Source organism: Homalodisca vitripennis, chromosome 5 (assembly GCF_021130785.1).
Source record: "Homalodisca vitripennis isolate AUS2020 chromosome 5, UT_GWSS_2.1, whole genome shotgun sequence".
NCBI lineage: Eukaryota > Metazoa > Arthropoda > Insecta > Hemiptera > Cicadellidae > Homalodisca > Homalodisca vitripennis.
The window spans coordinates 57615939-57636535 of record NC_060211.1 but is presented as its reverse complement, the minus strand read 5'-3'; the positions used below and the strand labels follow the sequence as shown (position 1 = coordinate 57636535).

Sequence of the window (20597 nt, the reverse complement as noted above, 5' to 3'; positions counted from 1 at the left end):
AGATGGACTGTCTTTTGAATACGTTGGATACATTAGAATGGCTAGTTCTTAAAGTATCTTAAATTTACAATGAAACAAAGCCTTAATATTCAAATACACCCCATCATTACTAATTTTAGATTAATACTTCTTATTCTAATAGTAGTATAGTTCTCTCTCTCTCACCTCTCTCTATAGAAACAAATAATTTAAACAATTCCAACTCTGAAAAAAATTTTTGATCTCAAAATGTTCTATAGCTGTCAAGTATTAGATAAGTATTTTGTACTTATCTAATTAACACATATTCAATACTTAGATAGAAATTACAACATTTAATTTGTAATCGAGTATAGGTGGCAGGAAAGCAGTTCTCACCGGGACTCTGAAGGTGATGCAGGCTCTGGTAGGAACGTCTGACGATCCCGGGAGAGAGCCACACAGTCTCACGTTGTCCACAACTATGGGATCTTGTCCTGAGTACATCCCAACCTTATAGTGGGCTTCCAGCGCATTGTAATAACTGAAAAATCCGTGTTTCAACATTATTGACATAACGTAGCTATGGTGGGAAGAGTTGATTCAATGTGAATGTTGAGTTTAAGCTCCCGTTCAACTTCCTCTTACTGCAGTGTCTGGAATCTGATTTTTTGTGTGGATCTCTTCAGACGAACATGATTCCAGATTCCAGGAGTCATGTATAAGACAGCGTCAGATTCCAGACACTCCAGTAAGAAGAAGGTGAACTGGAACTAAACTCAACATTCATTATTGACATATCTTATATAATCTTATTATTCATCAAAATATTCCTTCAATTCCAGTCAACCATGCAGTATTAATAATAAACTTTATGATTCAGGTTTATGCTGTTTATGTACCTAAAATATACATTTATGTTGTCACCAAGGTTAATAATGATCGATATCACAGGAAGTGCATCTGAATATTGACAAAGGAGAAGAAATGAATAGATGAAAGAATTTATAGGGTTAAATATGTTTGAAAAGAGTTAAGATAGAGCTACAAAACTTGGTACAGACTTACTAGACATAAAAATCTAATTTGACACATATGCAGTGATTCGCTACTTCCTCAGGGAGACAGCCCACATGGAGTCAGAAGAGAATCCTAAATGTAAGCATAGGTTGGTATGCATATCAAATTAAAGGTCTTTTTTAGTAGAGTACAAAGCTGCAAACCTGAGCTCAAAGGTACAACTGAGTAGTAAATGGCAGCCATTCAAAGATGACTTGAATTAGAATTGTTAGGTAAATGTAACTCAGTTCATGGTCGTTTGATTAATTTATTTATAGGCAAAACTATAGCAATTGATTACTGAATCCAATTAAAATGGCATAATCTAGGAATGAAAGGGCAATAATTCAAGCATAGTAGTTTATTATTCAGTGTTTAAATGAAAATTCAAGCCATTTGTGAACAGCTGCCATTTCCAGCTCGGTTGTCCGTTTCAGGTTGGGTTTGCAGCATTGTACTCTATTAATAAAAACCTTTACTTTGATGTGCATACCAACCTAATCTTATATTTAAAATTTTCTTCTGCCTTCTTAAGGATCTACTCCTGAGGAAGTAGCGGGTAACTAGATATGTGTTAAATTAGATGTTTATTTACAGTAAGTCTGTACCAAGTTTTGTAGCTCTATCTTAAATTGTTTTAAAAATATTTAACCATCCCTGGACTTTTTAGTATACAATCACAGGTAACAAAATAATTTTAAAGCTAAATTTGGTACTAAAAAGTGTTATTTAACCCTTTGAGTGCCACGGGTATTTTCCGAAGGCATATGCATAAAGTGCCACGCTGTTTTTCGCATATTTGTAAGCTTTTGGGAAAGCTGTTGTAAAATAACTACCAAACAGATTTCCATAATTTTGTTGTTGTTTTTTTTCTTATTAAATGCAGAATATGATACATATAGTTACAAATAAAATTTGATTTATAAAAATATAAAAATTTCAGTATTTATAAAAAAGGTTTTTTACTTTTGTATAAAAAGTTAAGTTTCGACCTAATTTGTGTGTATACGGTATTTTTAAGATTTTTTTTCTTTATACCATGATAAAGGCCATATGATTCTAAATAAAACCCATGTGTAATATCTTATTCTAGAATTTTAAAAACATGGCATTATATGTATTAACAAAATGCTGCCCGGTACCGACATTTTATGAACTGTACTTCATTTGACAGAGTTTAGAAATTACTTAGTAATGATGTAGTTTTCCCAATAAATCTAATAAAACATTAATACAACACAAATAAATATGATTAGTACATTTAGAAACAAATACTTGCTAACATATTTACATAAAAGTTTACATTTACTAAATAATAACCCTAATAATATTTACACTGAAAATTCACGTTTTTCGCTTGAACACAACTCAAATCATACATTACTTTTGTAAAGAAATACAGTAAAATACTGTATACGTTACTATTTTATTTTGTATTCACTCAAATGCTTGGTTATCGCCACATAAACAACAAGAAAGGCCGTTACGCAACACGGTACTCGTCCGCTATGTTGCGTGACTGGAAGACAGAATCATCGCACAGGTACTTCGGTATTATCACAGCCCACTATTTTTGGACGAGTTTTCCTTATCAGAGATCAAAATAAACTTCATTATACGTTCCTTCTTCCATAATGAATCGAAAAATACTCTATGAGTCATACTTCCTATCTCCAAATCGTCTTCAAATAGACACACGAATGACCTGACATTTTCGAATAATGAAATGTTGTTCTTATAGTTTTTTATTTAATTGATTGTCGTAATAACTTGTAAATTCCAAAATAGGTTAAATAAAGTCAGTTGTTTTTAATACTGTAATTTATTTTGTCCCCGATAAGGAAAACTCGTCCAAAAATAGTGGCTTCTTGATAAGTACCCAAACAACATAAGTTTCACAGATAAAATAGTAGAGAAACAACATAAAACTCGTATTTATTGATAGTTTGGAACCTTTTGAATACAGCCGTCTGATTATTTGGCCAAAATAATCTTGTACTATATAAAATATTATCGAAATACGAAACGTCAAAATTGGCGACGCTGGCACTTTATGCACTTTTCGTACCGTCAAAATTAGCGACGCTGTGGCACTCAAAGGGTTAAACTTTTATTCATTAAATTTGATTATATATTAAGTTGAAGAGCACTTACCAATAGTAAGGAACCCTTCCGCTGAGCACTGTTCCTGGTGCCGGGAGACCATCAATTCCCAAGTGTTGGGTTAGTTCAGGTTTGGAGGGGTCCAAGCCAAAGTAAGAACTCGTCTTAAAAATATCCAAAAAAATATATTAGTAAGCAAAAAAGTTTTTTAAAATATGCAGGTAATTTATTTCCCAACAGTGTGGCAAATCTTTGTTAAAATGCTAGTTGATTAAACTATGCTAATTATGAAAACTGTATTTACTTTTTAGTTAGCTTTTGTGCACTAAGAACCATGTACGCAATCGAAGCAACAAATTAATGCCGTTATATTTATTTACAAATTTAACCAACATTTTCAACAATGTTTATTAATTATAAAATATGTTACCATTATGTAGAAAATTCACTAGTTACATGTTGTAATGTTAATTATAATGTTACATGTTGGTGTGTTTTAATAGTCCAAAATAACACACATTAGATATAAATCTACTTTGGTGAAACGTTTACTTTTTATAATGATGTATATATTTAGATTTTAACCCCTTAAGTGCTCTGATTTAATTTCAGATACGTACTCTGCCCTGGCTGGGTTTTTTTGGTTCCAAACATCTTAACGAAATAGTTAATTTTAAAAGCCATAATTTTTGTAAACTTATGACAGAGGCATTATATAATTATAAAATTGTCCTAAAGTTATAAAATTCTATATTTGCAGGTTTTTGGTGGGAAGTATTTTGCTAGGGGGTGTAACTTTGACAATGAATGGGGGGGGGGGGGAGCAGTAATAAATGAGTGAGAGAGGGAGAGGGGGTCCAAATAAGTTTTAGAGAAACACAACAATAGAGCAAGATTTATGCAGAAATACCTACATTAAGAAAGCAGCGATAATAAAATCAAGATCAATGTCACGGTTGTTTGCACCACAGTGACAAGACTAGTGCTCAAGACTGAGGGAAGTAGTAAACAGTACATGATGGGAGTGGTGGAATAGTCTCTTCCCTCTCTTCATCCCCACCCTGACCCAACAACAAAGACCGAGTTGTAAAAAAGCCAATAGACAAATGTGTCAGAATCACCTCATACAATCATTGGTTTTACCGGAAAAAACACAGGGCGCTTACTTGATTGTCTGCCACAGATACAGATATACGCTTACGGCATTTAAGGGGTTATTTTTAACCTCCACTTGACAAACTCATAATCACACGTTTATCAAACTGAATTTATGCTCAATTCAAATGTTACGAATTTTATGATCCACTTTTATATACTTTTCTTCATAAATTTGGCTTTTTCAATTTATAAGGTCAATTATAAAGATGTTTAATAAAAGCATAGCAAAAAAGATTAACATTTAAGTTATGAATCTTTTAACAAAGTTTTAAAAGATTAATTGATAAACAATTTGTATGTCTTTGATGAACAATTTGTACGTCTAAGTAAGATGAAAAGTAATTACATACATATTGGCATAAAGCTCAAAAAAAGTAACTAACACAAATATAAACTAAACAGTAAAAGTATGACTTCATTTTTAAAACATTGAAACAACTCAAATATAAACAAAGAAGCTTAGACTGGTAACAATGGATTTTATATTTTAAAATTGGTGAGGGTTGACATCAAAGTGAATTTTTCCTGTATAAAATACTGGAGATGAAAGTAAGTTACCACACCATTCAAAGGGCTTAACACACTGCAATGCTAAAAATGTAGCAATAAACATACCATATGTAACATTAAAAATGTATGACATTTTAATGTTTACAAAATGAAGTTACATTTTGTTAATAAAATCATAATAGTTCCTTACTTTGGTTTCTATCTACAGTTTTTAGTTGACTATAAAGAGTTGAAATTATAATTAATCTCTAAAACTGTTATATACACGATGAAGGCAAAAATGTTTCCAAATTATGAATTCCAAATGATAACAATCTGGCTTTGTTGTCTACTGCTACTAATGGAATGACAATGACGTTCTTACAACCAAAAACTCACCTCGGTTTGGACATTTCTGTTTCTCTTTATGAGACCCACCATCACATCAGACAGACATGAATACGAAAGATTGTTTTGCCAGTTGAAACGATTAATTGGTCACTAGTTTATGGCACACACCACATACTGCTATTTTGGTACAAATTATTTAAACAATTTAAAACATTTAAACCAGTTCTGTTATATGGCTCAAAAAACTGGGTGTTAAGTAAAAAAAACTGAAAAACGTTTTATAGTATTTGAGAACAAATTATTGAGAAAAATCTATGGGCCAACCCTTGAAGATGGAGAGTGGAGGATAAAACATAATGTGGAGTTGAGGCAACTATATGGACCCAGACATAGTGGCCGAGGTGAGAAGTAGGAGAATGAGATGGACTGGCCATTTACTAAGGAAGGAGGACAACTCCTTAGTCAAGAACGTCCTTGTAAACAATCCGGAGGGCAGAAGACCACCAGGAAGGCCCAAGTTGAGATGGCGAGACCAGATCAGAAGAGACATAAGAAAACTGGGAAGAAGGGAAGAAGAGGCAATGGATAGAGAGATCTGGAGGCAGTGTGTTGGCGAGGCAAAGTACCACCTTGGGTACCAAGAGCCACGGCAGTAAGTAAGTAAGTAAAACATTTAAATTTAAAAATTCTAATCTGGTACTCAGATCAAAATAAAAGTTATGTGAATTACATGAAATGTATTCATGTCTTAGTAGTACAGTATACATGAATTTTATCATCCTGTTGGTGGTGTGTACTGCGTAGCTGATGTAGTAGAAGTGTTGTTACACAATATGCTGTTGGGAGGGTGACAGTCGACTTCGACCAATCTATCGAAGGAATGTTTTATTTTGTTTACAACTCTGTTTGTGCAGACCAGTACACAGCAATGTAATCGATCTACAAACTTCTCTGAAAGAGGTGGGACATAAACATGATTTCTGCCCAATAATTAGTACACAGCACATCTCGACATATTTGATTGTCGAATCACTTCAATCGATCTCAAATCATTTTTGAAGATTTGGTAGATTCAAGGTTCGTTTTGACACATCTCTTTGACAATTAACATATAGTAATTAAAAATACTTTTGCAACCTTATTTATTGTAGCTGCAAATACGTAACAACATTTAGTTCCTAAATATTAATTCATATACATTTTATATTTACTTACAGATTTTAAGTCGATGAACTCTGATTTCAGAATTGAACCATGAGCGAACCCTCTTTCAAATGATGCTTTGTTAATGATCATCGCATCTTCCATATCGTAGCCCTAAAATTACAGAAAAAGAAACATGAATATATTGTTCTTTGTTTAAGTTTATATTGAACCCAAATATCATAAGAAGCTTAAACAAATATAAATACAAGTAAGAAGCTTAAACAAATATAAATACAAGTAAGAACTTAAAGTCTGTTGCTAATCCTCACAACCTCAAAAGCTGTTAGTAAAGGTAGAACGTTGGTACTAGTAATATTAGTCTGATACATGTAAAAGCTGTCAGATATCTATCAATGGACAGTGCAGCTAGTCTTAGACTCAATATACCAGATATCAGATTGTTCTCTAGTCTGTTGACTGGACATTACCCATTTAAGATATCCTTAATTCGATTATCATCAGTATACATAACCTCAATGTAAATGAATCGTCAGAACACAATCTGCAGTATGAATCAGCTGTTACAGTATTATGCATTATCCTAGATCATACAGTTGAAACTTCCGTCATTTTCGTAACTTTATCAATATTAAACAATAATATGACAATAAGAGTTATTGCATTAAATAGAGGGCGTTTTATATAATGTAATTATAAAATAAACTCAATTTTCATAAAAATGACAGTTAGAATCTTGTCAAACCAAGGTAGCGATAATATGCCAATAGCCGCAACCATAAAGTTCATTGATTGATGCTTTTGATTCTTTTACCAAATTTTACGAACAGCATAAATGGTATTGTGAAATTTTTAAATTGAAAAATGATGACAAACATTATAGCTGGAAAATAATGGTAATAGAAAATTGGTTTTAATGGTGGATGGGTGCCATGTGAAAAAGAATTGACTGATGTTTTTAGTTTTTTTTTTGCACTTTACAAGTGTGAAACCATAATATTTAGATTGTGTGAATACCAAAGTCAGATCAGCCCCAATATCAAAATATACATAGACACAAGTTGTACTCACGGTATACGATATGACAGCAACTATCGCATTGGTGCCCATAGGAAAGTCATCGAGCGCAATGGTGTCATGGTGCAAGGGTCGGAAGAGAGGGGTAGCTGGCGTCTGTAGTCTGTACAGCTTCGTCTCACTCTGGATGTCCCAAGTGTGACATGCTGTACCCATGGTTTGCTTTCCCATCTACAATCATGTGACAACATACAACTTACAATTCAAGACTGGCTTGGTCAGAATGGTCTTTACAAATTTGAAAACATAAAACTTTAGTGAAATAACTAATAGAATCAATAAAAATGTTAGTATGTAGTAAAAAATCTCTGTCATTATTTTTGTTCATAGTAATTTCCACTGGTGACGTGGCAAACATATCATCACAAAACAATTTATTGCAACCTGTTCTGAAAAATCAGCAATCACAACAGAACCAACAGCAATGGCCTAGTTATTTCAAATATCGAATGGAACAACCAGGTTCACGCTGAACAGCTGTTGCACAGTTTATTTAATGTAACAATGACATTCATAAGACATATTGAATTTGGTACTACTTAACTACGCAGTTAATCTAGAAGTGTGTTGCTGTCCTCTGTTGAATCTCCATGTTGTCTCAATAAAGTCCTATTTGATTCGTCATTCAGAATGGATATCTTTATGTGTTCCAACAACAAACGTAGGCATAATATACACTTGATATTAGCAACCAAAATACATACGAGGTGTGGCTATTAAATAACGAGACTGACGCTGCTGCGGATCAAGGAGGCATGCGTCAACTGCCAGTAATCAACAGCTGTTTTGGGTGAACCTTTTTCTTTAGTATGCAGCTAGTCTCTAAACAACAATGTTTAGTCAGAGCCTACGTTCGCGTTATTGTTCTTTTTTTTTGGTTTTCCAGATAAAATGGTGAGTGTAATAGTAAAGCAACGAATTATTGTGAAATTTCACTTTAAAGTTGCAAAACTGCTACAGAAACTTATAATTTACTAAACAAGTGTATGGCAACAAATGTTTATTGCGGGCACATGTGTTTTTGAATGGTTTAAGCGTTTTAAAGATGGCACAGAAGACGTTGGAGATGATTTGTGGCCAGGTCACCCTCCAATGTCAACAACTGATGAATATGTCAAAGTTGGTAATTTGTTTCGGTCTGACCATTGACCGTGTATTCACACAATTGGTGAAACTGTAGGCATTGATAAAGAATGTGTATGACAAATTTAACATAAGAATTGTAAGAATGTAAAAGTGTGTACTAAAATGGTGACTAAAATTTAAACAAAAAGAAGCTCGCAAAAATGTTTGCATTGACACTTTGTACGCAATTAAAAATTACCCAAATATTTTCGAAATTATAATAACATGTGATGAAACTTGGTTGATCTGGAAACAAAGTACCAATCTATGCACTGGAAGATCCCAACTTCACTGAAGCAAAATTGAACAGTTTTCTTCTGTTAAAGCGTATATAAGGTGCTTGCAGTGAAAGAAGTAGCCATATGTGTCTTCTTTCTGGACATCGAAGGGGCATTTGACAACACAGACACTAAGGCGATTCTCGAGACAAGGTATTGATGGTCAGATGACTGGATAAGGGCCCTGTTCACGGATAGGGTGGTTACTATCACTCTTGTGAGAGTGAGTATCAGTGCAAGGACTACGAGGAGTTGTCTCCAGTTGTTCCTTTCTCCCCTTATGCGGAATCTTGTTGCGGATGACCTGCTTGCGTCAATGGTGGCATCTTCGCACATTGTATGAGTGGTAAATTTAATACACAACAGTCATGAAATTGACCAACGCAGCTCTGAACATGGTTACAAAATGGTATTATAGGCTGGAATTAGAGCCAAAAATCCTCCCAAGGCTGCCATGTTCGCCTTTACAGGTGAGTGAAGAAGGAGGAGCAATACCACGATTGGCTGGAGTTCAATCAATCAAAGAATAATACAAATTTTGGTGCTAGCTGTAAATTTTATGAATAATTCTTTGTTGGAATTATTAACAAGGTTTTTTTTTACCAAAAAACTTGAGACATTTAGGCCTTGCTGAGGGGAACCACATAATAAACCAAATTGTAAGGACCAGTAGCGTACAACCACAGGTGAGTATAGAAGGAGTAATACCGTAATTGTCTGTAGTTCAACAAAACAGTAAGTAATATACACTTTTATTACTAGCTGAGTATTTCTGTTATTAATCTAAGGCTGTTTTAATTACTGGAATTACTATAACAATGTCTAACAAAAATAGTGAGACTTTTTGGACTGGTGAGGAGAACCGTCTACAGTCAAGGGATGTTAACCCAAACTGACAGGAAAAGTCACATCTACAGGCGAGTGAAGAGGGAGCAGGAATACTGAATATTGGAATCGAACCATCTCTACATACAATATAATATTTATGGAGCCATTAAAAAAATAAAAAAAACCGCTGACAAAGCAAGTCAATGTGACAATGCTGTGAACTTGATTATTATTTTATGTTTGCTATTAACACTTAAGATTGACTGATATCTCTCACCTGACACTGGTACATGTTGCGAGGACTCTGATTGCAGTCAGGCATGGGGATTAGGCAGGCCAGATTGCTCAGGAAGCTATCCTTGGACAGTTCTTGGTGTGTTGTGATCTGTAATTAAACAATACAATAAAAAAAATGGAATACTATAAACAAAATAAAAACTTCTGAATATAAAAATTAATGAGTTTTATTTCTATGGATGGTTTAGGACCTTGGAAAAAACAACAATTCAACCATTACTTGTCTACTCGTAAAATTGGTTAATCTAAATAGCTATTAGGTTGTTGTAATCCTGATAAAACAACAGAAACATCTGACATACAATATTTAGACAGAAACCTACTCTTGTCTGTCTCCGTAGACCGTCACTGTCACTGCTGCACTAAATAAAAAACCACCTGCATTTATCATGTTATCTATTTCACTACTACTCAATTATTTGCTATTTTACTTGATCCAGATAACAGATGGTCTGTGTCAATTTTTGAATTAAAATAACAACAAAAACTTGTAGCAAGCAAGGAAAGTAATATTTTTCACGATTATGCTAACCCAAAACATTGTATAATTGAAGGATAAAGTTATGAGCTGTTTTATCTCTTTTTAATGTTGCAATGTATGAGATAAATCAACGTTTAATAATGGAACAATTCCATCTTAATATGCCCATGCGTTAAGAAGTAATGCAAAATGAAGGAGTAAATTATTAGATAACATTTTATATTCAGCATAAAGAACATCATTATCAATTACAATTCTGCAATATCTAATGCACCGGTTCTTAATGCTTGACCAAGCAGCATATTACTAAGAACTGAGGTAACATCTAGTAAATAATGGACATATTTTAATTTTAGCCAACTTTAAAAATTCCTTAATGAATGATGTGATTTTAGATGGACCACTGTAATTTTGAATTGGTTGTAATTAAATGCTTAAGGCTAATTAACATTTTTAATAGTTTAGTGTTCAGTTTATTGACTATTCACATGTTTATCTACACTATGTAAAAGGTACACTAATGTGAAAATATATGAAGTGAATTAAATAAGGCAATTTAAATTGTCATAAAAACAAATATAAGTAATATTTTTTAAACGCAGTACTTTAGTAAAGTTTAATGCAAGCCAAAAAGAAAAAAAAACTATTTTAATGGGGAAAAAGTTTAAAACAGTACAAGAACTGACGACTGACTATCATTAATAACTAGCAGGAACTGAATGAAAATTTATAAATATATCGTTTTTTATATGTAATATCATAAGTTCAAGTGATTTTGAAAAGAACGATAATTTAACCCTTATAACGTCACAGACGCTGTATGGCGCATAGACAAACTATCTCCAAACGGCAAAGACGCGGTACGGCGCATCGACACAAAACTGCGTCTATAGCAAATTTAAGTTCCTTTTAAATCCGATCAATGTCACTAACGGTATGCGTCAACCATGTGTGTGGGTTATTGACCTATGTCAAGCGTCAAAATATAGCTGTCGCGTTACATTGTTTGAAACAATAGATGCAGTGTCTAGACACTCTCCCCGCCACATGGCAGAGACGCCGTACAGCGTGCGCGCTTTTGTTTGCAGTTTGGCTTCAGGTAATGCGTGTCTAACAATCGCTGAGTCGGTTTCCTTCGTCGTGTTTTCTGTTTATATGGTTTTTATTTATTTGTTAAAAGTATTGATATCTTATACTTATACTATATATCTTATACGCCTATGGCGTGAGACCTGCTACTCCTGCAAGACATGCACAGGCGAACCAGCCCTACATCCAGAGGATTGTTTCGAGGACTACCATTCAAAAGAACACTATTAGGTTAGTTGTATATTTACAATCATGCATTTCTTTTTTATATTTATCACAAGTGTAATTTATATAATTGTCTGGTAATGTTTATAGTTTAGCTAATAAAATTTTGTGTGCCTTTTATTTTGACTTTATTTATATCTACAATTTAATGTCCCATAAATATATGTACGTACAAGATAATTTTAAAATTTTTACTTTTTTATACTTACCATAAAATTATAGAAAGTAAAAATAAAAATGAACTTTACACATTTAAATTTTTTTTTTTAAATATTGTGCCGTTTGCTGGAAGTCGTGAAAAGATATACTGACGATATACGGGTTAAAAAATTGTAATTCTTTTAAAATGAAACTTACATCGGGATAGGCCTCTTTCTGCGTTATACAAATGTCCAAGTAAACCTGCTCGAACGTGCCCACAAGTTCGATCTGTTGAGCTGCCAAGTTGTACACTGGCCTCACCATGCGAGCCGGGCCAGTGAACAGAAATAACCCTGGAAACTGGTTTCCACCTTCTTTCACAAACGCAATTTCCATTGTGTTTGGTACCTGCAAATGTTCATTGCATTAGGTATTGCTTCTTAATAATCAGAAATTGTAAATAACTTATATTTACGATATTACAACTGAACAGAGTGCTGTATTAATGAACTTAATCAACTGAAGAAGTGCTTCATAAAAACATCAACTGATTTAGAAAATTTGTCTGAAACTAGCACACTGTCAAAAGATCTTTTGGATCCTAAATTACAAAGAGTCATGAGATTGTGTGCAATAATTTCATAAATGTAAATTTAATTTTTTTTTTAATCAGGCTGTACTCAATGAAACTGATAAATCAAGAATAAAGATGTTTATTGCAAGATAACAGTCACAATTATACAACTATATTTAACGTGTGTATATTAATATGAGTGAACAGGTTACTTGTCAGTGTATACATTATTATTGTAATATACTTCAGATATCACAAAATTGTCGTGACAAAGTCTGTATTGTAGATCATTCCAAATATTATTACAAGGGCTATCCAAAAAGTAGATTACGTTTTGATATAAACAAAAAACAAAGTACAAGTAAACAATTTTATTATATGCATTTGAAAGTGACATTACAATAATATTTTTTAAATGTACATAGTCACTATACAAATTTAGGCACTTATCATAGTGGTGAACTAGTTTTTAAATTCCAGCATTATAAAATTCTGCCGCCTGACACTTCAACCCTCCCGCATTCTCGCATCGTCGTCAAAGCGCTGCGAGGTCGTCATTGCGGCAGGTGGTAGTCACTGGGTGTAAGGAGGTCCAGACTGTAAAGTGAATGTGGAAACATTTCCCACTTAAAAGCATCCAGGTCAATTATAAATGCACAATGATGGAATGGTTAATATTTCCATGTCTCTAAAAATAGTTTTACACAAAACCCTTCTGTTCAAAAACAACAAAGTTCTAATATATCTTTTTTGAATTTTAAAATTGAAAAAAATAACTGAATTACTCCCCCATATCTGAATTCCATATTGTGCTAATGAATAAAAGCAAGTGTAATAAACTGCAATTTCAGTCTTAATATCAACCAATTCCCTCTACATGTACATCTGGTAGCAAACTGAGCTCAATTTTTTGTTACTTTTTTCTAGTTATCTGGAAATTAGACTATGCCTTATTTTGTAATGTCTGGAACTTAACAATTTGTGTGTTATCATTATTTAAAGAAAGCCTTGCAATGGGCACCATTTGTCCAAATCCATAAGTGAATGTGCAATTTATATATTTATGTCTTGCAGTTACATTTTACTATAGATGTTGTGTCATCTGCATACAACACCAGGCCAGTTTAAACATTGTATGCAAAGTTATTTATACAAATTATCAATAACAAATGGCCTAAATAGGTTTCTGTTTTAATACACTGTTAGTAGTGCCATTATTGTTTAGTAATGTTCTTTGTTTTCTATTGGTAAGATAAGATTGAAACCATGCCAAAGAGTTGTTTAAAATACTATAAAATGTCACAAGTGATGAAAAATTTACACAGCCAAAGACATTAGAGAGGTCACAGAAGACACAAACAACACTCTATGACCCATTTAAAGCAACAAGGATTTGTTCAATCTATGATCATGACCAATCTATGATCAATGATCAGTAATAAAGAGCCTTAAGTATGTTTAATCGTTTTAACAAAGAGAATAAATTAATTCTCTCCCATTTTCCTGAAATTGAGTTACCTTCTCTCCTTGTATTTTGAGGGTGCGCAGTTTGTGGACGAACCGAGTAGCAGAGTGATGCGGTACCCGGCCCACCAGCCTGCCATCCAGCATGGCTATGTAGCAGTCTGCAGCTGGTACTCCACTATCAGAGCCTAGGGGCTGAAGACCTAATGATACCAGAACTTCCGGTAGTCTGTGTAGTATTTCCAGATCCACTGGTTCTGTCACCTACAACATGTTCATATAACGTAATGATTAAATTAAGTACTAAACTGTTTTGGCTCATAAAAACAAATGAATAGTACGTATATATCACAACAAAATGTATATATATTTTTATAAAATGTATGTAAAATTAAGCTAGTGAAACTTAAAAAGACTTGAGCCAAATTAAATATTGCATGCCCTGAGAAACTTACTTTTGGTAGCCAATTTTCTGCCCAATTAAGATCATTCATTTTTGGAACTAATGTACCAAATTGCAACAGTCTAAACCTAGAAGAATACATGTGCCTATTCATTACCTGACAATACTTAGTCAAGTGGTTAAGAAGACCACAGGGAGTACCATCAGGAGTGTGGACTGGACAGATAAACCCCCAAGCATCGGGCAACAACTGTCTCGCTTCTGTCGTTCGCATCTCTTGGAAGAAGGAGCCTCGATGAACCGCTCGGAAATGTGACATATAGCGCATTCTGTTGATATTCTCAGCAACTATTGTCAAGCCTTTATCCTGCATGAGCCCAAGACCTGAGGAAGTTTTGATGTTGCCAGTGGCTAGGAAGTTATTCATGGTTTGTTCAACCAATCCAGCTTTCTTTACAGCTGAATGTAATTCCTCTGAAAACAAAATTATTCAAACTTTATAGCAAACTAACTGTTAATTTATAGTTCAAAATTTATTAATTCTAGTTATAAACTCTTGAAAACACATATAAGATTGAAATTTAATATGAGAGTCATTTATTAGGTATTAGTACTTAAAATGTAAAAACTTGTGATTGAACTTAGGCCGGACAAACTCCGCAGTACACACATGAATAAACTAAATGACACCCTAAAAGACAACAATTCTTTCACTCAAGTAATAATATAAATTCTGAGCTAGCAGTAACTATAGGTAAACCGCTAACAAAAAACCCTTGGTTGATTTGAGTTCACGCAGGGTGGGGTAAATACCACTCCGCCGCCCCTCTATTTGATCAGCTGATTAATCCGGCTAAGTCGGTATCGTTCACTGCTGCGACCCGTTCAGTTGAACCGGTCAGTACAGAGTTACTAAGCCTTCCCGCTAGAGCGTGTTTTACCGGTCATCGTGTTCAACAAAATGAACGACTGAACGGAATGACCAAGTAAACGAAAGGATCCGCTTGCAAAAAGTGTTCGAATAGAGGAAGAAACAACATATCTTACAGTGAATGGATAGATATATAACAATAAATATTCTGTATTTCAGGAATCTAGTAAATGTAAATATATATTATTATTACAACTGATTAAAAAAAAATAATTGTATGTTACTATATACAGACAATTACGAGAAGTACTCACAGATAAGTAAATTAAAGTGGCCTATTTTGCTTTCGTTCAATCCCAACTTTCATTTGGTATTATAGTCTATGGTGCTGCTTTCAAAACTATTCTTGAGCCATTAATTATTGAACAGAAAACAATACTCAAAATAATGTTCTTTAAGAGTACAACATATTCTTTAGAATTACTGTTTTTCGAGGCAAAACTAATGACTATAGGACATTTGTTTATCAAAGCAATTCTTATTTACTTATTGACTAATTTTCATAATATTTTTGCGTTGACAACTTATACTCATAACACACGATACTCGCATCAAGTCGGCATTACAGTTTCTATATTAAAAAAAATTCAGCGTAACAAATTGTATTATATTTCTCATGTTTTGTACCGTAACGTGTGTTTGAGTTACAACTTCGCTTATGTGTTTCAATTACCTAATCTTTACTGGTTTAAAAAACGCGTGAAGGATTGGTTATTATCGTTAGATGGCGAAGAAATGTTATAGACTTGTTGTCCCTTATTATCGCTGAACTTCTAACCCTTCCTCACTATTTATTGTTATTCGGTTTGTCCCTCACTATAATTACCATAACTAATACTTCATACGACAGTGCAGCAAAACTAGATTTATACTCGGTTACGTATCATTATCAATGTGACATCAATTGCCTGCGTGGTCACTGTTGTCATTGCCATCCAGCTGGAGTAAAAATACATTCTATAACCATTTAATAACCTCAAAAACTACAAAACTACTATTTTTTTTACGTATAATTCATTTGTTCTATTATTAGTTTTGAGTTCCAATATTCACGACCAGAGCCTAGGGACAGGCCCTAGGCCCATGAAGGCTCTTCCCAGTTAGGCCTATACTACTCTTTTTTTTCAATTTTTAATTGAATTAAATAGAATTACTACAAGGTTTATATAACACGAAATAATTAACTACTTATAAGTACCGTATTGTTCCACTCTGATACATGGTTTTATGTATGTGCATACGTATGTTGCACTACGTGTATATGTGTTTTAGTGTACTATTTTTGGGAAAATAAACCATTTTAATTTTATATACCTGATTTGGAAAAAAGTATCAAATTTATTCAGTTGTCGGGCAAAATTGAACAAAACTTTCAAAATGAACGGGTCTTTTGAAAAATTCTGATCTGGATCACTCGTTCACCTGATTGACCCGTTCCAATTGAACGACACATCTTTAATGGCTACTGCCACTGCACGGGTAACCTCAAAACAATGCTTCCTGGATACATCTATGGCTACATTAATCTGTTTAATTAATATTTTACGCTTAGACTTCGACACTTGTATATGCCTACACACAAAAATATATAGTTATAGAACAGGTAAAGTAGCTGCAGTGTAAACAAAACTGTAAGAACGAGATACGATCCACACAGCTGATAAACAGATACAAGAAGGTGCTGGTCCCACTCCCCACCCCAACTCCCCGCCGGAGGGGGGCCCCTCCTGCGCGGTACTGCTCAGAAATTTGCTTCTGCGCAGGTTTCTTTAATAGCGGTTGACCTATAATAGCTGTAATCTTGTTCATTGATGAGTGGAAGAATTATTTTCTTAAACATATTATTGTGGACCAGGAAGATTTCTATTCACACGGGGGCATTCACATTTATATTGAATGAATGAGGTGAACATAGAAAAAATTTAATACTATGGGATTTTTTCTTTGATATTGTCAACTTTTTAATGTTGTACTAAAAGTTGATTAAAACAACATGTCTGAACAACATGTTTGGAGGTCATGAAAGTCATACATCATACAACTTGATCTTGCCTGTGTAGAATTGAGACTGTATCAAAATTTATTCTCAATAATTCCTTAAGTGACAGGCATTGTTAACATAAAAATGTAAAAATTCATACAAACTTTTGCTCACAAAATGATTTACAAATTTTAATCTTTGCATTTCAAATAGAAGTTCGGAACAGTACTTTTGTTATCATAAATAAAACAATTTTCTGCTTTTATACATACAATTCTATAATTTTCTAGTTTCCAAATTAGTTTTCAAAACTTAAGTCGGTTGAAAATTAAGGGTCATTTTGGTGCTGCTACGTGGTGGCTCTGTTTGGTACAAATTCCAGTATGTTTAGCCACAAACATGTATTTTAATACTACACTTTCATAAAGGTTTATGTAAATATTGAACAGAGAATCATCCCATACAAATCTCCAACTGAACAATATATGATGCTAAGATTTATAAATAACTCATGAACAGTATTAGTAAAAACTCTGATTAAATAAAGTGTACGTAACATTACATCAAATGTTCCCAAAAATACGGAAAAAAGGAATTTCCGTACAAGTATTTGCAAACCAAACTCTCAGACTCTGGTCTAAAATAAAACTTCAATCTGGATTTAACATCTCTGATTTTTTGTTTTTCCTAATACTTTAACTTAAAATTAAAACAACTTAAAACCTTGTATATGAACAGAAATATTCAGGGTTGATTTAGTTTATTTACCTTTGGTCAGTTCATATCCTGGTTGTTCTTTCTTCTGTATAATAGATCTCAACATAAATAGCCAACCTTGGAGTCTGTCCTTCAGCACCTAATAAACAATGAACAGTCAGTACACAAATTACAATTACATATCAATCATTGTTCTGTTAGAGCAACATAACTTCCAAATCATATTTAACTCTTATGCTTAAGATTACAATTTAATTATAAGCGGCCTGTGTCATATCTTACATCCACAAGACTTGGTGTGAAACAGACAACTTATTAGGCTAGATATTTATATGCTTATACTAAAGTAGAGTAATCTAATATTTAATTTTACGGATTAATAATGATGAGCTTTAATTAGTTTTATAGAAAATTTAAAGTATTGTAGATTTTATTTTAAATACTGAAGGTGTTAATCAGGTCTTGAAGCCTAACTGTGAATGACTGTCCATCTGCTCAAAAAGTTACATGTTTGGTCAAAAGTTGTATTGTTTTGAAAAAGATCATAGTTTAAATAATCAATATTAGTGATATATATATATATATATATATATATATATATATATATATATATATATTAATAATAGAATCCAAGGTGATAAAGTTGTACTTATAATCGATCATCGAGAAAACAGTAGAGAAGAAGAAAAATGGTGTCCTCTACGATGATTTCATACTTTGGCAAACAACCTTGTCACATGCATTTTTGAGAGAAAAAGTATACCATGCAATGGTACCACTTCAATCTGTATAGAATAGACATTGAGTTCAAAATTAGCCTTATCCTAATTGCTCGGATGGTTAGCACTATTGGCCACTGCCATTACTTTCCCAGCTCAGACATATTTAGTTATTTGCTTTGTCCTGAGGTGTTGCCAATAGCGCAGTGTATCAGATAGAGTCAAGTAATGTTAAGCGTTGTTGCTGCTTGGATGGGTGACCGCTGATCGATCCTGTTCCTGCAAGCAACCCATTTGCCCAGTCATTGTTGGTGGTTCAGAATTTAAGTTTCAGCCATTGGTTTCAAAGAGGACATCTTAGCCCTAACTTCACTTGGCAACATAAGATATCCTTTACCTTTTTTTACTGGGGGAAAATGAGTGGTAGTACAACTGGTCACTAATGATTTCTCTTCTTTCTAGATGTCCAGACAGCTGGAAATTCAATTGTATATTCTATGTTGTTGCTAAAAATGTAACAGACATCAGAATAGCCAAAAGCGCTGGCCACCCAACTTGGTTTCTTAAAACATAATCCTAAGTGCAAAGGGTTAATTAAAGTGTCCACCGAGCAACAGCTCTTAAAACAACAGCATCAGCACCTTCAACACAACTTTTCTCCTGTACCACAGAGAACAGTTTCTGGTTAACCATGTTTACTGTATGTTCACAACTAAGGACGACCTGAAGGTAAAGGTGTCCTCCAAGCAACAACAACTCTTGCATCATAACACAGAATCGCAACTTCAACACAACTTTTCTCCTGTACTACAAGAGAACAGTTTCTGGTGTTGTTTACTGTTTACTGTATGTTCACAACTAAGGACGAACCTGAAGGTAAAGGTGTCCTCCAAGCAACAACTCTTGCATCATAACAGCATCGGCACCTTCAACACAACTTTTCTCCTGTACCACAGAGAACAGTTTCTGGTTAACCATGTTTACTGTAAGTTCACAACTAAGGACGAACCTGAAGGTAAAGGTGTCCTCCAAGCAACAACTCTTGCATCATAACAGCATCGGCACCTTCAACACAACTTTTCTCCTGTACCACAGAGAACAGTATCTGGTTAACTATGTTTACTATATGTTCACAACTAAGGACAAACCTGAAGGTAAAGGTGTCCTCCAAGCAACAACTCTTGCATCATAACAGCATCGGCACCTTCAACACAACTTTTCTCTTGTACCACAGAGAACAGTATCTGGTTAACTATGTTTACTATATGTTCACAACTAAGGACAAACCTGAAGGTAAAGGTGTCCTCCAAGCAACAACTCTTGCATCATAACAGCATCGGCACCTTCAACACAACTTTTCTCCTGTACCACAGAGAACAGTTTCTGGTTAACCATGTTTACTGTATGTTCACAACTAAGGACGAACCTGAAGGTAAAGGTGTCCTCCAAGCAACAACTCTTGCATCATAACAGCATCGGCACCTTCAACACAACTTTTCTCCTGTACCACAGAGAACAGTTTCTGGAGCATCACGATGAGACAGTGGAACTTGTCGTTGTAGTCATCAACATGTATACACACGCAGTGCCTGTTGAGTGAACACGTTAATTTCAATATTTATTGTATCTAATAAAATGTTAGTGTATCTATGCAACAATTATATTTAAGTACAGATTGTTCGCAACCGGCCTGTTGAGATGGAAAATTTGTATACATAATGCAAATGTAACCAAATTTTAAAATATTCTTACAATGAGATTACAGTTGAATATAACTGATATTAGAAAATAATAAAATATTCAAATAACTATAAGTTTAAAAATATTTATCACTTTTAGGAAGATCACAGGTTTTCAAATTTTCCATGCCAAAAATACCATTAGTTTTAATAAAAAGTAAAATACAATAAAAGACTAATTATTAATTTTTTGTTAACTTTTTTATATATGTGTTTGTTTCAACTAATTGTAATGGTTAATAAGAG

The 20597-nt window shown here is 33.7% G+C and overlaps 1 protein-coding gene across 1 annotated transcript in view; it reads right to left on the bottom strand.

Moving 5' to 3' along the window:
- The window catches only part of LOC124362253 (DNA-directed RNA polymerase I subunit RPA2), a 37310-nt gene that overhangs the window by 4838 nt on the left and 11875 nt on the right, over nt 1-20597 (bottom strand). Inside the window, exons 7-16 of the mRNA XM_046816600.1 lie at nt 20039-20201; nt 17945-18032; nt 14422-14738; nt 13916-14125; nt 12040-12231; nt 9868-9975; nt 7354-7530; nt 6334-6435; nt 3172-3284; nt 358-502 (exon numbers count right to left, since the gene is read on the bottom strand). Of these exons, the coding sequence (XP_046672556.1) occupies nt 358-502; nt 3172-3284; nt 6334-6435; nt 7354-7530; nt 9868-9975; nt 12040-12231; nt 13916-14125; nt 14422-14738; nt 17945-18032; nt 20039-20201 (1615 nt within the window). The remainder of the gene's footprint in view (nt 1-357; nt 503-3171; nt 3285-6333; nt 6436-7353; nt 7531-9867; nt 9976-12039; nt 12232-13915; nt 14126-14421; nt 14739-17944; nt 18033-20038; nt 20202-20597) is intronic.